This window comes from Xiphophorus couchianus, chromosome 21 (assembly GCF_001444195.1).
Source record: "Xiphophorus couchianus chromosome 21, X_couchianus-1.0, whole genome shotgun sequence".
NCBI lineage: Eukaryota > Metazoa > Chordata > Actinopteri > Cyprinodontiformes > Poeciliidae > Xiphophorus > Xiphophorus couchianus.
The window spans coordinates 20130546-20148645 of NC_040248.1; the positions used below are offsets into that span (position 1 = coordinate 20130546).

Here is an 18100-nt window from a genome sequence, read left to right on the forward strand (position 1 = left end):
AAGATAGCAAATCCTTAGAGGTAGCGCTGATTCAAAACAGGAAGATACTTTCACGATGAAGAAGGTTTTCCGTCAATCGAAAGTGGATCCATACCTCAGCTATTCCGCCTTTTAAAGTTTCACTCCCATCCAGGTGCTTCCACTTGTCTGGGACTTTTGACGGCTCCAAATAATTTCCATAATTGCATCCCCCCCCCTGGCTTTTATGTTTAAACAGGTGGAGGAGGTTTTTATCATTATTATGTTTTGCTTCTTTCTCTCCAAACATGCTCTGTAACACCAGCAAAGGAAACGAGGGAAGATAAAAGCGTGCCGTATTGACATCATTTTTCACGTTATTGGATAAAAACAAACACGGACATCTCTTTGATTCGATTTCAACAAATGTCATATTTCATATGGCATTATATTCCAGGCCTAACATGGAATAATCTGATTCTCCTTTCCTGGATAATGCCATTACACTGACTGATTTTCTCTCCTGGCTATTTCTCATGCATTCCTCTCAACTTGGCGTCATCCACCTCAAACCCGTCAGAATGAATCCGAGGCATCAGACACCTCCAGGTCCCATCAAGAGGAGTTCGTGACTAATTATTTTCTCACCATTTGGCTTCAGTGAAATAATTCCTCTAGTGTTTTCTTCCCCTCCCTCACATTTCATCTGATATTTGTTTATGTGCTCTACACTCTTTTGGAACCGGAGGGAAAGTGTTGTTATAAACTCAAACATACGAGTCCAATTCCATCCACCCACGTGGAATACTATTATGTTTTTAAGGACTTGGCGAGCTTGAGAAAGGAGTTGCTATTGACGTGGAGTGAAAAGTAATTGTGGTTGTTATTGCAGCTGTCCAAGTGAAAAGGAAAGCAGCCATTTCAAGAACACAAGATGTTTCCAGGAAGACATTTTTTTTATTCAAGACTTCTATTCTGCCAGAAGAGTTTTATCCCATCAATCCATTCAATAATGTGCCGTCAGCAGTATAGGACTTAGAAAAGTATGAGTATCTTTACAAGTTCATATTTTATCACCTTACAAACTTTAATGTAGGAAAAGCTGGTGCAATGACAGACATTTTAAAATGGGAAAACATTCCTTCATGTTTCTTGCATTTTGGCAAAACCTTAATACCTAAAACCTTCAAGTGGATTTCTTTGACCGATGACTTTCTTCTTCTTGCCACTTTTCTATAAGGTCCAGATTTGTGCTTTTCATTACAAAAGGCTCAGGCATTGGTTCTCATTATCACAGTTGTGTGACGACAATCACGTCCTTTTGTTCTCAGCCTCTTGTCTCACGCCACTTCTTGTTACGCCTGTTCAGGCGACATTTTCGCCCTACTCTACATGTGAAACGGTTGTGTGATTGGTCAAGATTTCCTGGGCGTATTTCTTTATGTGGAAAACAGACCCAACTATTCAACTTCTAGAATTTGGGTTTACAGCCAGAGAGTAAAATAGATAATTTTGGGGAGTGATTACCCAAAGCCATACTGTTGGACCAAAACACTGAATTCCCACTGCTTGATTCTTTTCCACGAATGTCCCACTAATACGTTTTGTTCCTTTTTCTTGGCTTCCAAAAACATGAAAACTTAGAACACTAAGCAGTTATCAGTGAACTCCAAGCCCTACTGACCTAGTTTACCCTTTACCCCAACCCTCTCTGCACACTCTGATCCCAACAGTGGGTAGCTTAGTATGTGGATCGAATTGGAAGTTTTCAGGACAGTGCTTGCTTCTTAAAGCATTTAGATCAATGAGTGATAGTCACCAAGCAACTGTTTCATACCTTACATTGGCTATAAGCTCACTTCCGTGGACTTGGAACCCCAATAAAATGAGATGTTGGCACTCGTCAACATCTCATTGTTGTTATTTCCTCTTCCAAGCTCCTGAAGTCAGGATCTTCATACCTTTCTACCATGATCATTAGCTGTGTTTCCATCAACTGTAAAATTGCATTTATTAAAATTACAAAATAAATTTGCTTAATGGAAACAAAGCCATTTTGGAAATAAAACACATTTCAATAAAAAGTTGTTTGTGCAAGGATGAAATGGTTTTTCAGCCATATCAAAACATTTGCTCAACAGCTGGATGTTACTACTGGCAGAAATGAAGAAGACAATAGGAAGTGCTGAGAGGATGATGGTTTGTTTTTGTAGTTTTCAGACGATGTACAGCTGGCTCCATCAGCGCTCTCACTGCACATAGTTCATAAAAAGTTGTCATCTGAATGTGTTGGATCTCTTCTGTAAAACTACCAACTACAATTTCCCCAAAACGCTGCATATGTACGCTCCCAACTATAAGCGGTTTGTTGCTCCAACGCCTGAATATGACACTAACTTCTCCTCTGATGGCTGACAGATGACTAACGCTAGCGCCATGGTTTAATTTGAATATATCTCATGTACCTATTTACATCCATTGCAACCAGGATCTTTAGCGACTTATGGTGTGAAAAAATTATTCACACGTGATTTTAATTTTGTCCTTTTTTAATGGAAACACCGCAATTGCAAATTAGTTGGGTATTTTTTACATCAGAAGAATATAGACAAAAACAATTGTGCACTTTTGTAATGGAAACGCAGCTAGAGTGTTTACAATGTTGTTGTGAGCCACACACATGACTTACACTGCAACGGGAGGCTTTTCACTTGAACTCGGCTTTGTGTGTTTTGTGAACTTTGAAGAGTGCAAGCAAAAAAAACAACAAAAAACGACACTTGGACTTCAGCTCAATCAATATTCTCTTATCTGAGCTGTGAATTTCCGCAGCTCCTCTATAGTTACCGTTATAGTTTCAGCCACTTCACTGGTTAATGATGACCTTATTACCTAGATCTGCCTTGAACCTTTCCTGGGTCTCCCTTGGTTGTTTGCTGTCACATTTTTTTTTATTAAAAAAAAACGACCTCTGAGGCCTTTACGGATCATCTGGATATATCATGAGATTACCTGAAACGTGACAAAAAAAAACAAAAAAACGAAACACTAAGTGAGCTGCGAAACACAAAATTTAGTAAAAAGAGAAGAGATGATGTTTTTTAAACATCATCTCTTCTCATCGATAGAGAAGCACCTGGCATTGCCACGTTACCGTCCGAACCTCATGAAAACTGACACCCGGTAAAGCCATGTCCGCAACACTTTCTCTGCTTGTTTCTCTTAATTGGCTTGTCTTGTTCTTTCATCAGCCAGCTCGTTAGCGGCGCGCTGGTGGTGAGGGAGACGATATCTCCATGTCAACCCTTGAAGATAATCAGACAACAAAGGCAACACTGTGGGAATATGGAGACTAAGGCCAATAGGTTTATAGGGTGGGAAGCATGAGGATGTCACCGTCAATCTTTTTCTAATTAGAGAGTTTGAGCCTAAGAAAACATGCTTCTTCTTTCGTCATCTCTTTAAAAACACGCTCTCGGCCAATGAATTCTTAAAAAAACCTTTATTTTCAAGATCCTCTAAAATCCAAGGATAACATCTGCACTCCTCCATGTTTTTGTCCTACGAATCAAATGTGAAGAAGTTTGACTCAAGCTGGACGTAAATCCCACACTTGCCTCACTCGGCCGGATCCGTGCCCAGGTACAGCTAATTCCTCATCACACGCACTCACTCACTCTCCTGTCAGGGACTTTGAAGTGCTTTAAATGATTTTCTGTGGGGTTCGTTTCTCTCTGAGCAACATTTCTCATCATGACTTTCCGTAACCACAGTAACTCTTGGCTATTTTTACTCTCGAAGCTGGTCCACGCTTCATTTTGGGGGAAACGCTTTCAACTAGTTTTCTTGCTCCACGGGAGTTTATGTTCCCCGTGGCAACCGAGCGCATTACAGAAGCCAGGGAGAGCGCTTGAGGTTAAACTGTGCAAACCTAAAACCTTTCAAGGCTGGACTAGCTTTTAAACACTTACTCAACAGTCCAGGCAACCCTCTGCCAACTAATGACACACAATGCAACACTCTGTATATTGCAGCATTAGATCTAATATTTGGCTGTAGTCAAAAAAAAAAAAAAACAGTTGGCTAAAGTAACATGTCCAGCTTTTTTATACTATTTATCTTTCCTCACAAGAAAAGAATCATCTTTGAGAACCTCAACTAGAAGTTCCCTAAGTCTACAAAGCAACTACTGATTGCCATCAGTATGCAACAAAGGGATTCTCACATATATGGTACAACTCAGGAAAAATAAAAAATATATATTTTATTCAGACAAAAACATAAGCTTTTCTTTTAAATAAAAAAAGGCTCTACTTTTACTTTTCAGTGTGAAATTACACCCTCTATGTACATTTTTTGGGGGGGTTATTTTTAGATTTTTTTTCTGACTTATCATTATTAAAACATAATTTCAATGAAGAAATATGACAAAGAAAACTTTTCCACAAGTCTTTTAACAAGCAAGTATCAACAAAAAATATGTGTTGGTAATAAAATGTCTAATTTTAATGCAAACATTGATTTCATCCCCAAACATTAATACAGTTTTTGTTAAATCAATTTCCATTGCCATTTTTGCCAAGTCATTAAATTGAAAAAAATAAAATAAATAAAAATAATAATAATAATAATAATAATAATAATAATAACAACAACAACGCAGCCACACTGACACAAGTCTAAATAATCATAAAGTTAATATAGCGGTAAAATGTATATTGGTCATGATTAACAATATCTCAGTAGTAAATGTGTCATAACTACACGAAAATTTAACGACACAAACAATAAAATGCCGTCTGCTTCCTTACCAGAATTATCACCTTTGCAATATTCTCTAAATGACTTGCAGCCCTAAACGGACCTAGTACTCTACAAGTGGGTCATTTTTGGGACGCATGTCAAAAACATGGAGAAATCAGAGCAGAGATGATTCAGGAGGCACAAAATGAACCTACTTCAATGGTCATTTCAGTTCCTAAACCCTAAAGCCTTGTGAAAACACGTGACCTGAGCTGAAGAATGGGGGGAAGCTCTTTGCTTCTTTCCCCCACATTGAATATCTGTACTCAAAGAAAAGGTTTGAATGTCAGTGTTTTCAGAGGGAGGTTATGCTGCTTTAAAAACATCTTAACCAATAAATAAGTAAAGACCTTTTTTTTGTTGTTTTTTTAGCACCACAGCCATCATAGTAACTGTTCCCCGCTGGCAGGTGAACGCTCAAGAGGCCTCACGCTGTTGGACCACATTCTGCCCTGAGGGGAATGTGTCCCACAGAGGAGATATGAGTGTGAAGCTAGTAGCATTAGCTGTGTCAAATTGTTTTGTGTTTGTCTTTGTGAGTTTTTTATTTGACGCGTGTGTCTCATAGCTGCTGGTTTCTTGTCTTTCTTGTGCCAGGTGAGCAACGGGACCGAGACGCCGAGCGGACGCCACTCTGCCACAGCCGAGACTCAGCAGCAGCAGCAGCAGCAGCAGCAAGAAGACGGTGACGGTTTCCAACAGGCGCCGAGGCAGTACAACTCTCTGCCACGGTGAGACATCAGCCTTCTTCCTCCCCCTCCTCCTCCTCATCTGTCTGTCTGCGCCTCACCCTCCCTGTGACTTATCACGTCCTCCCTGCCCTTTCTCACACCCTTCATTTGACTTTTTCCATTTCTATCAATTTCTTTTTCCTCTCATGTTTTTTTCCTCAATCGTTCACTTATTGCTTTAGATGTCCTCAAAGTCACTGCCCCACAAAGCTACTTTCAACTCGTCCCGCAGACATTTTTAATGAATCTTGCAAATGCTGTTTAGATGATTATTTTCATAAAAATGATTGCTTTGAATGGCAGTCATGACCGCTAGTCAGCCTGATTAAGTCGGTGCTGACTGAAAGGATCAGTTGCAAACATCAGCGCCGTATCGGAGAATTGCTCACCCCTACTTTTCCGTTTCTCCTCTGGTATGGCTTGAGTTCAGAGCTTCGGGGAGGGGCCGCTCTTCATCTCCCCAATCTTGTCCATCTCCATTCTTTTGGCGCTCCAAAAATGTACCATATCTCACATCTGGAGGCCGAGCATCAACATTTGCATTTGCATCTGTCTCTCTCTAAAATGTCGTTTATGTTCCTCTGGAGCTTCTTAATCTCCCTTCAGCCTGTGCTGAAAAACCTCCACATTTGAATCTTAAAGAAGTACTCCCCTACAGGCGCTAATTCGATGAGCGGACAGACTTCTAAGAAAATTAAACTCAACATTAAGATAAATATTATAAGTAAAAATGTTCATGTTAAAAACAAACTGATAGGAACTTTTTTCTCACTTAAAATGTAGTGTAAAATGTAGTACAATGCCAAAGGCTAACATAGGAGGCTTGACAAGTTACACAGAGCACTTGTAGTCCAAAAAGTCCACAGGCTGCTGGATTCTGTCTTTCTGTTTTAGTTACCTCTTCAGTTCATTTTATTTTTTTAATGCAAACCACTTTCTGTCCTCTGCTGCTGACCAGTCGCTGCCCGATCGATAAAAACATGTTTCTGCGTCTGACTATGGATTTTTGGTCCATATGGACACACAATCAATATCATCTGTATAAGCCTGACTGATCTATGCGTTCCCTTCAAAGGTGTTATCTGCTGGCATCTCATGTGATGTGACAGTTGCCCGGAGGCATCCGCACAGTGAGTTGTGTTTCTCCTGGGAAAGTTCAGCTTGACCGGCTGGAGCTTCCTTTGATATGCCTTCCTCTCATAATCTCACAGGAAAAAAAGTTGATGAGTTCAGACCTGACACTTGACCCAGATTTAGACTTTTTGGAACTTGGGGTTCAATTATCCACTGGCCAGCTACCGGTACCAAGGAGAAGTAAGGTTTTGAAAGATAAGGGTTTCAGAACTGTTAATATTTTCTGTTGTATCAATTCTACGGTTCAAATAGTTTTTTAATGAGATGCTAGAGATTTCTACAGTTGTGTAAAGACAGAGCAATGCAGTGTTGCCTTTCTCCCACAAGTTGCTGTGCATTTCTGGTCAGTTGACTGACAGAAGGCTACTATACTTTGAGTGCCATTTATCCCTCTTATTAAGAAAACAATGGTTTAAAACTAGCAAGCTAGTCTGTTAGCAGCTGACAGAAAGCTAGCTACTTGACAAATTAATCAGCTACATCCTGATCTCTTTACTTTCCCTGAGTATTGAATGGAGCAACCACATTTCGGCCCCCCTGGGGAAAAACGTGATTGTTTTTTTGTTTTTTTAATGGTTTTTTTTTGGCTCTAATGGCCTTAATTTGAAAGTAGTTCAACAGAAAAGAGGATAACAAGAGAGGGAGAAAACATGCGGCAAATGTTGCCAGGCCGGGAGTCGAACCTGTGACCACCGGCATGAGGACTAAGGCCTCCATACGTGGGTTGTGATTTGCCCCTGCGCAACCACAGCACCCAAAAACGTGGTTGTTTTTGTCAACATGGAAATGGCTTCTACTTGTTCAAGTCAAGCTAATTTGACTGTGGAAGTAGCATACCTAGCGCTATTTGGAAAAGTTGGGCATAGCTTGCTTAGAAACCAAACCTCACCTTCTTCGTTCTTTTTTCTTTTTGTTGATTTGATCACATTGTGAACTTTACCTGAATTGGCTCAGTTTCTCCTTACACCAGAACAGACAATTTAAATTTAAAATGTAAAAGTCTAGATGCTAGCCAGTTTTTTTGGTATTGAGTATGCAGCATAAAGGTGAAGTGTTCTGTCCATGGTTAATTGTGATTAGACGTGTACCTTCTCTATAGTGCAATATTTCATTGTGTTTTGCCAATCTTACTTATGAAGTATTTGTGAGTTAATTTTCTAATCTTGTACAAAGTGTGTGTTATAAATCCATGAATACATTGAGGGCAGCCAGTCCTTATGAATAATGGTTGCTTTCCATCGCTGTCATCTTTCTTTATCAAAAGATTTAAGAAAACATTAGAAGTTTGGTTTGCATCCCTGTCAGTTTGTGCGCCCTTTAACTATTTTAGTGTAAAAATCAACTAAATAAAAGAAATATTATGCTACCAACCGTCTGTTTGTTGACAGGTTTTAGAGAAGCTAACGTGCACATAGGTTGTTTGGATGTCCGCTGTGGCAAAGTGGGTCGCTTTCTAAAGAGGTCCGTAGCGTTTGCTTGGCCAACAACTGGGTCACTACACCAAGTTTTCAACCATTGTTTTAAAAAGATTTAGAGATTTCCAACACCAGTTTTATACGTAGAGCTGATGTCAACACTACCTACACATCCTGTTGCCCCACACCGTTGGTTTTATCTTTCAAAACTCACAACTGTGGTGAAAACTGCTGCATCAATTTGTGATTTATGAATGGATGGAGAGAGGGAGATCAAAGGCCATTTCTCTCTATAGTGTTACAATGGATCTGTTTTGTAAAGGTGGTGTGCAAATACCAGATGTACAAAAAAGTATATTGTCTACAGGCAGCAATTAGAAATGATTAAATGTAGAAGTGGGGGGTTTTCTAGAAGTTTGCTCAAGTTTATTTCTCAGAATTAAATGAACAGCAATTTTTTTTTTAATTGCTGTAATATGCTGAGTTGCCAGAGCAGCAGTAGGGATAATTGCTATCAATTGGCAATGCATTTTTCTTTGCTTTTTTTGTAAAAAATGCAGCGAAAATATATTTAATATATTTGTCATATTGAGAATCTCAAAAAAGTCTCTATCTAGCCCCTTATTACAGAGCTAAAACTTTACATCTTCACTCTAATAATCACAAATTTATCTGCTTTACAATATTTGCCATTATTAGGGAAATAGTGACAATTCCTTCCCACCCCCGTTTTCAGAAAGAAGGGGGAAAAAAATTGAAGGACGCAAAGAGCTTTGAGAAGAAGCCATGGTGGCTGGTTATCAGATGACAGCCAGGCTTAACTCTCCTTGTGGGATGTGAGGATTGGAAGAGAACTAATGAAGGCTTGTTGTTGGAGCAGGATTAGTGGCGACAGGCGGCGGAGGGCGAGACGGGCCCGGAGAGGAACAAGTGTTTTAGTAGGAGCGGGGAACCACTGATTAGCCTGAAAGAGAAACTTACACACACAAATTCACGCCCAGGCGCGCAGGTTGTTGTTGTTGAGATAAGGTTCTCAACTCAGGGGGTCACTGGGTTCCTAATGCAGGCAGAGAGAGTCTGGGAAACGTTGGATTTTGATTTAGAATGAGAGTCAGGAATCTATATAAACTTTGACTTGCATATTATATTGATTTTGTGACTTTTATTAGTGATTATTAGCGGTTAATCATTTCAACGGCTGCACAAGCAGGAATTTTTAAGCATATATTTTTAAAAACAAGGCTTGATTTTATGAGTTGAGTTCATTCGTCTATCTGTCTTATCAGTTGTTCATCTGGTAATTCATTTATCATCCATCCATTCTTCATTCATTCATTCCGTAATTCATCCATCCATCCATTCATACATGCAACATTTCATCCATCCATCCATCCATCCATCCATCCATCCATCCATCTAGCGTTTGAAGATATTTATGTTTAGATCTTATCATTTTTAGAACTGTTCTCCAGTAAATCCACAGAGAGCTGAACGTACCTGATCATGTTCCATCTCTGCTGGTTTCAGTGTGATGAATCCAGGATCCCTGAGCTTCAGTAGCCAGCAGTTCCTTCCTGTGGCTTCCTCTGCCAGAACAATATTATTTTTCCAATTCCAAGTTTAAAAAACATTTTTTGTGTCCATTACAGGAATGACTGCTCCATTGTGCGTTGGATGCATTTAAGGGCTTTTCTGTAATCAGCTTAAGTCTGTAATGTGTGTGTGTGTGTGTGTGGGCGTGTGTGTGTGGAGGTAATCTTTCTCCTACTTCTCATGAAGTCTGATTTTTCCCAGCTGCTTTAAAGAAGCACACAGCGGCCACACATTTTTCCTCCAAGCCAACTTCCTGCCTTTGTTTGTTATTTTCCGTCATTCTGAATCCATCCTACTTTTTGCTAACATGGTTTTTTTTCCACCTCCCGTTTTCTCCTTTTGTAAGTGGAACTAATCTAGTCTGTGACATATTCTGGCTCAGAGGTAGAGGCGATAAGAGAACTAGATCTTCGGACACATCGATCGCGGCTACATTCCTGCGTGGAACAAACAATGCCCGCTCCGCTCTCCTCCCGTTTTTTTTTTCTCTCTCTCTTGTTTTGGTTTTTTTGCCGCGGAAACAAACCCTCTAAATCCGTTCTCTTCTGTCACAGAAAGGCCTAAAAGGTCATCCGGGAACTGCAGACCGCAGCCTGGTGCAACAGGCATCCTGAGTTTAAAGCGAGCTAACTCCCTCATGAGCGCCGTTGGCTGCTGCGCGAGCCAAGGCAGAGCGTGAATGCGTGGCGGCTTGCCCAGACAGCGAAACCCAGATACAGAGCATGTGGTGGGGCTCTCTCTGCAGTCTGTCCCTGCATCTGTCCTTGCATCAATTACACTCTTTCATCTTCATGTGCACAGTGTAACAAAAAAAAAGAAAGAAAGAAAAAATCAGTGTGTTTAAGGTCACATTGTAGGACACATAAAAACATATGTATCTGGCCCCACATGCGTGAATCAGCTTTGCGTTTGTGTTGATTTAATGCTAATTTTGTATGAGCTTACAGATGGTTTACAATAGTAAATAGCCTAATAGTGATTAGATAAAACATAAACACCGGATTAAACATCTCTATCATCAGGCTATTGCATGTCTCAGGATGCTACCCTAAATAAATCGCACTGTAGCATCGGCTTCATCTGATAAGGAGGCCAGTTCCTTTCAAACAGAGCATTTTGCTTTTTTGTATGGTGGAGGAATGAGACTTTCAACCTAGAGACTCTTACATGCTGCGTTTATACACCTTTGCTTGGTCTTTCTGTAAGTACAGCCTAAATATTTTTGTAATGATCCCATAAAGACATGCAGCACTTAGAGCAATTGTAAATAAAAAGAAGTCAATTTGTGAAAAAGAAAAAAAAAAACTCAGAAATTTTATAAGTTAATTAATCTCATTCTGAGCTTAATGTCAAACAAATCAGAAGTTTTGAGATTGTCAGAGAATTTCTAGAATAAACTTGGATTATTTATTTTGTTGAACATTTCTGAGATTAATCTCAAAACGTCCTTTCTTTCTTTCTCGCAAATGTTCGACTTTTGGAGCTCAGAAAATGTTTGTGTTTTTTCCAGAAGATTTCTAAAATTAATCTCAAAACGTCTGTGCTTTTTGGCAGACATGTGCTCCTCCATTTTGTTTTCTATCTAAAATAGCCTTGATGCAACAATGTAAACACATGACCGTTACGTGCTTCGGAATGCAGATGCTTTGTCTGCGCTCATGAAGATTTGATCATCTTTAAATTCTGAATGCTTGGGGTGTCTCCTCTTAACAGCAGACCAGCACACTTTTTAGTTATTTCAGAAAATGATTTGACCATTTGGAAGTTGCTCATATTGCTATCAACTTAGTAACATTTCATTGCTGTCATGCTGCCTTTTATTTAATTCTAGAGTTACTGGAATTCAAGCATCCACCATTTGGCTATTTCTTAGCCTTTCCTGTTTTTGATTATTTTAGGAGAAAAAAAACAGCAATTTCCCTAGTAGTAAGAGTGTGAATATATTACTATATTGTTATATTTTTGAATGACCGCAAGCCCACTGGCTGGAGCTTATCTCTGAAGCCCATGAGTTCTGTTGCTAAGAATAAAACTGAGTGCTTTGGCCCTTGATGTGCAGTATTGAAAGAAGCTTTACAGTTTTTTGTTTATTTCTGCCAAACACAAGGGATATTTGATGAGTTTCTTCTTCTTCAGACTTCACAGTTTCAGTTTGAACAGAGGGTCCGCGTTTGAGCTGAAGAATCCCAAATTGTTTGTGTCTGGAACGAGACCCCCGGGGGCCAATAAGACACAGTTTTGTCCTAAAAGCATTCTGAGACGGCGTTCGCTCAAACTTTTCTTTTTTTTTTTTTTTACCACACAACGGGTCACTGAGTTGTGAAGAGGATTTTCTTTTAGCACTCTCCATGAAAAAACTCGTTGCTGGTCTCCCATCTTGCGTTAGGCATTAGTGAAGAAAAAAAACAAAAACGTAATAAACCATAAACGTTGACAGGAAACGTCAGTAAACCATAAAATGGTTTAAAACTGTTGATTTGATGTGAAGTTGCCATAAATAAATTGATCGGTGAAAACAGTCATTTGTACATTTTACATTTGTGCATTCACTTTATAAGTTGTTTTCATGTTCATTTTAGGAATAGCATTATTGTCCTTAAGTTGAATTTGTTGTTTTTTTTACAGTGAATCACTGACTCCAGCACCAGGTTTAGTCATAAAAATCACCAACGACAACGTCATCTAACCATGAAAGACAACAAATGTTTTACCCATAATTTTACAGTGGAATTTGGGCAATTTCACCATAAAATTAAATCATTTTTAAAATTAATTTTTACAGTGTTTTAATTGATCCTGATCGTGGACGGACAGTTGACCCTTTTCCAGAGAAGGCTTTCCACAGCTAATGTCTGTTAAGAACAGCAGGTTTGTTACAGAGAGCTCTTTTATTTTTATTTTCCCCGAGTCGGGACTTGACGTGCGTCTCGTGCCGTCCTGTCAGCGTAGAGGCTGGCCGGCCGGCTGGAGGCGAGTAGAAGGCAGAGAACGCTGCGAGGCCCGCTATTACTGTGTCTGTTCTGTAAGTGCACCCACCTGCGTCTCCAAAAGGAAGTTAAATGGATCAAAGCAGACATTTCTTCTTTGTCTGTGAGGTTTTAGCTGTTGTGTTTGTTTACTACGTGGAACTAATTGTCCCGTGGGCATTTTCAGGCTTCTGCCATTTGTTTCCTGTCCGTTGCGTGTCTCACTTATTATGCCGCTGGATGCAGGGTAATCAAGCAGCAATGCTTAAACAGATTCCTCTTTTCTTCCCTCATGCTGTTCCTAGTATTTTAAGGGAAAGGAAGGTAATGGCACGTCCTTCTTTTGTTCTCGCTGTTGGTACAAAAAACAAATCAAGGCAAAATGTTTTCAGGTCCTTCAGATTTGGTTCATACCCTTTATATCAGAGCTTTATGATATTAGGAGAGCATAGCTGTGACAATATAAGCAAACATTTGAACATTTGATCCAAATTCTGGAAGAAAGTAAGAAATGTATTACTTCTTTTTGAACAAAGCTTTATTCGAATAGTCGTTTCACGTCGACATTTCCCGTTTGACTTTATTGGAGTTTCTTTGACTCATTACCTGCTGAAACATTTTGTTGCGCACTAAACAAGTAGTGCCCCCAATTATATTAAAGTCACAGAGAGGCTCAATGCATTGCACTCAACTGATCAGCTGTAATTTATTGCAGTCCAAGCACTTTTTCTATAACTTTGCGTTATTCTAAACTAGCAGTTTTCCACGTGATAAACTGTTAAACTGTCTGGTGTTAAAAGTCTGGGATGTGTTTTCTAAGATGACCCTCACCTGTACTGAGTCACAGATGGACTCAGTTCACTGATTTAAGACTTCTAAAGTAGGAATGTACGAAATATCGGCTCCAATATCGGTATCGGCCGATATGAGTAATTTTTTTAAACATATCGGTATCAGGATGCTCTTGAGAAATATACCCATTTGTAATGTATTTTTTAGGATACCAGTCATGTAAAAAAGAATGATTATTATCATTATAGTGCACTCAGTAACTGCATTTAATTGAATTTTTTAATTTATTGATGCTTTCGTTGAACAGACATTGGAGAAAGTAGTATACCTAACAATCCCAACAATGCGGATCATTTCAGATGTCATTAATTGGAATTTATTGTGACAATAATGAATGATAAAGGATCACTTTTACAAGTAACCCTCCTGCTTGTCTTTTTTTTTTTTTTTCAGGCAACCTCGAAAGAACCCCAGCATGGCGTCCCAGGATTCCTGGGAGCGGTCCTACCCACCGTCCGAGGGATTCCAGACGCCCAAAGAGAACGCCCGGCTCTCCACGGGTCCGGGCCCTCGCGACGGCTTCACGGGGAAACCCAGCCTGAACGCCCGGGTCCTGCTGGAGACCCAGGAGCTGCTGAGGCAGGAGCAAAGGCGGAGAGAACAGGAGGCCAGCAAAACCCGAGCAGCTCTCGCGCAGGAAGCCGCTAACAGCAGCAGCGGCTCCGGCGCCAGCGTCTACCACCACAGCCAGGCCTCAGCCCCAGGCCACGCCCCAAACCACACCCCAAACCACACCCACACCTCACAGCGGTCCAAAGGCCCCTACAGGCAGGATGTTCCTCCATCACCCACACAGCTGGCCAAACTGGGCCACCGTCAGGGCTCAGAGAAGGGACGGTTTTTATATTCCCGAGGGCAGGAGGGAACGGGAAGAGATCCGAACAAGCATTTACACAGCATGAACGCAAACTAGGCAACGAGTCTGCTTTTATATACTTAGGTAAAAAAAAAAAAAAAAAATGTATTGATCGGTTATAAATTTGTAATATTTTAAAGACAGATTTTTTTTTAATAATATAAAATTCATAGTTGTTTTTTTTTTAGCTGTAACAAAAGGAAATCAGAGAGGTTTTTAACTGTTTCATATATTTTGTATAAAGTGCCTTTCTTCTCTTTATCACCCATCCAGCCATCATATAAGGTCAAACACAGATGTTTTGTACCCTCTGCACTGCAAAAACACTCAATCTTACCAGGTATTTTCTCTTTTTTGTATAATTTCTAGATAAGACAAAACTAACTTAGAAGTAACTTTTCAGCTACATATAGGAACTTGTTTTAGTTCAATAACTCTTGAATGACAAATTATAAAACTTCTCGATAGAAGTGAAATAATCTGCCAGTGGAATTCTGCCTGTCACTGAGATAAGTTTTTCTGGGCGATAAATTGTCCTAGGAGTTATCGCGATAAACAATAATATTGCTGTTTTGATACCATTTTCTCAAAGATCAATGAACTTTACATTCTAATGAACTATTAACATTGGAACTGGAATATGTTTTAAATATCCAAAATAATAACTATAGTAATAATAATAAAAAAAAGAAACAAATAAAGTGAGCAAAATTGTCCTTCAAAATATCAATTAGTGGAGACCAAAGCAGCAGACTGAAGACTTTGGTGATTCAGTTTTTGGTTAAAAAGAAAAGAGAGAAAATGGAACAATGATAAATCATGCAGATGGAAATTATCAAGTTTGTTTTAATTCACAATGTGATATAAAACTTTGTTGCTTTATTGTGACAGGCCTCACTAGAACTTGCACTTTCATTTGTCTGTAGTGTCCAAACGTTTTGCTCTGGGAGCCAAAAGTTGCAAATTTTAACTCGTATTTCATTTCATTAATATTAAATATGACAAAAATTGTTTATTGTGATTTTTTTTTCTTTTTTTTGTTATTCTTGCTTGATAAAATCTTTTTTTGTGAACTCTACAAATCCATTCAGATCAAAAATACAAACAAAAAATTCTTTTCGTTGCCTTTTTCAAAGCAAGACTGACAATTTCCAAATTTCGGGGGTCATCAGGCCACACTTTGGACGCTTCCTACATCCTGATGAAAAGTTACTCGTAACCCAGTTTTGTCTTCAAGCGTATTAAGATATTTGCTCTAAAGTGAACCAAAAATACTTCAGATGTGATGACATCATGGATCTCTGTTGGTTTAACCAGGTTTATTGTTGCTCTTCATGTCTGCTTGTGTGATTAGTGCAGGCAGGAACCGACATGCAGACACACACAGGACTGGAGGTTTAAGGAGCTTGGGCCAACTGTGAAGTCAAAGCTTGGATTTCGGGCACACACACACACCCCTACATGCCCACACACACACGCCCTCCTCCTATATTCACTATGATAATCCTGAGTTCTCTCTTCCTCTCGGCTGGCTGCTTTATCTCGGCGTTCTCTCCTCACGCCGTCGCCCTCATCCCTCCGCTCCCTCAGTCGAAGAAGAAAACAGCTTTAGATCTCCTTTTATTCTCGCTCTGCTCCACTCACCCAGGGACAACCGGCAGAACAAAACGGGGTCAGCGTCGGGTTATTAATTAATGCGTCGAGTCAAAAATGAACGCGGCCCTTTGTGTGTGTTTGCTGTCATGTGTGGAGGCGGGCGGGGCGGGGAGGGTGACGCCGCCGCCTCTGGCTTCACCTAGTAGTGACTCGGTTGTAACCAGAGCTGTTTCTCAATGAATATTTCATCGCCATGGGAGACCGGCACGTCGGCTGTGCAGTTGGTGCCTCTCTGTACAATGGAGCTGATTTTTGTTTTCCCTCTTGATTGTGGCCATTCATAAGAACCCACTCAGGAGCCCTTTCTTTGTTCAGTCAATAATTAGCGGCGCGTTGTGTTTCCGTGCTCAGTTTACCGGGAGAGGTCTGGCAGTGTGAGGCTTTTTAGTGGTAAGGAAATTAAAGGTGAGGATTTTTGGAAGAACCAGCAGAGTAACGTGAGGGTTTCTCCCCAGAAGGGCCTGCTGAGCCCGACAGCAGGACGCTCCATCAGCTGCCTGATGTGTTTTTGAGTTCAAAAATCATTGTGAAAAGTGAAAAGTTGCAAAAATTTGTAGGTGAACGAGCAGGCATCAGAACTTGGAAATAAGAGCGTGTGAGGCCAACGGGAAGTTTGATTTTTCCTTACCTTTTGTAATATCAGATGATCCAGTTTCAATAAATGATCAGTTTATCTTCGGGCATTAGCATATACTTTGCAGAGATGCTAACAACTCTCTATGAGCCTCCGTATTCCTGGTTTATACGTCTAAACCCATAATACATAAGATTACACAAATCCAAAGTACTGCAGTACTCCCTTTGTAAACAATATACCATGATATGGTTCACATAAAGTTCAAACCTAGCAAAGTCCTTAAAGGAAAGCTGATTGGAACTGATCAGAATCTCAGCTGCAGACCAAGTTCAACTAAATCAGATGTTTCTAATTTTATGTATCAGCTGCAGGAATCAGCTGCTTGCTGCCTAAGTGCACGAAAACATCGCCACTGGCTTTTGAAAACATACGTGTCATTCATCATGTGACAGTATGTTAAACTGGTGTCCCTACAGAAAGAACAACATTCAGCCCAGTTCTTTAGGTCACGTCACTAGACCTGTCTTACCTCCAGAGTTTCACTCTTATAGAGTAAAATATTACAGTCACATCCTGATCTGTGACAGTTTAGAAGGTTTACAGTTTTTAGTGTAATAGCTGTATTCTTTTCCCCCCCCCTAATTAATCCTAATCAGCATCCAAAACATCCATGTTTGACTCTTGACGAGTTCAGGATAATGTAGTGTTGGTTTTCAGAGAACATTCTTCCACATGCTTGCTGTGACTCATGCAGGCTAACAGCAGCTAATAGTTGTTCTGTCTGCAGATTTTTTCACCTGAGCTGTGGATCTCTGCAGCCCCTCCAGAGTTATCACGGGTTCTTGGCTGTTCTTGCCTGGCCTGTCACTAGCTGCGTTTCAGTTGACCATAAAATTATGCAAATCGGAATTCTGAAAATAAATTTGCCTAATGGAAACATAACAATTTTGATCAAAAACTCTTTTCAATAAAAACTTTTTGCGCTACTATCAACAAGGTGGTTTTTCAGTTTTAAAATTGGTGTATTTTGTAAAACTGCAATGGAAACACAAGTTCATATTCAGCATCGACGGCATTATTTATGGGCACAGGCCTACTTGGACATTGCGCAGCTAGCAATCATGAGACAGTTAAGTTTCTTCATATTGAATATGTTGCTTTTCTGTAAAACCAGCGACTACAGTTTTCCCAAACGCTGCATGCTTGGGGGGTTGTCCCGTCAGACTGTCAGTTCCCAAAACCACACAAAGAAACGCCTCATAAAAACGCAAACGGGATCGGCGCGACCACGCCAGACCACGCACAGGGTGAAAAGCTCGGTGTCCAAAGGATCCCCTCTCTTAAGACCGTGGGAGTGTCAATAGAAACAGTTTTATTTTGCTTGGTTCAAAGAGGTACAGTAGTTATGATCCTACCCTGCTTTCGACGACTCGCTACACAGCCTACTGTTTGACTTCCTTAACCAGAACCCGAATAAGAAGCTTGATGTTCTTCACAGCTGAATAAAAAGGCATCTAGTGAAACATGCTACCTTATATATACATAAAAAAAGCAACCCA

General features: G+C 40.1%; 1 protein-coding gene across 2 annotated transcripts in view; it reads left to right on the forward strand.

The window, feature by feature from the left end:
* LOC114136816 (partitioning defective 3 homolog) overlaps window positions 1-16249 on the forward strand; it is a 384289-nt gene extending 368040 nt beyond the window's left edge. For both annotated transcript variants that reach the window (XM_028005119.1, XM_028005118.1), the window contains 2 exons: window positions 5359-5492; window positions 13846-16249. In XM_028005119.1, coding sequence (XP_027860920.1) covers window positions 5359-5492; window positions 13846-14365 — 654 coding nt within the window. In that variant the 3' untranslated portion in view covers window positions 14366-16249. The remainder of the gene's footprint in view (window positions 1-5358; window positions 5493-13845) is intronic.
* Window positions 16250-18100: the final 1851 nt, after the last annotated feature.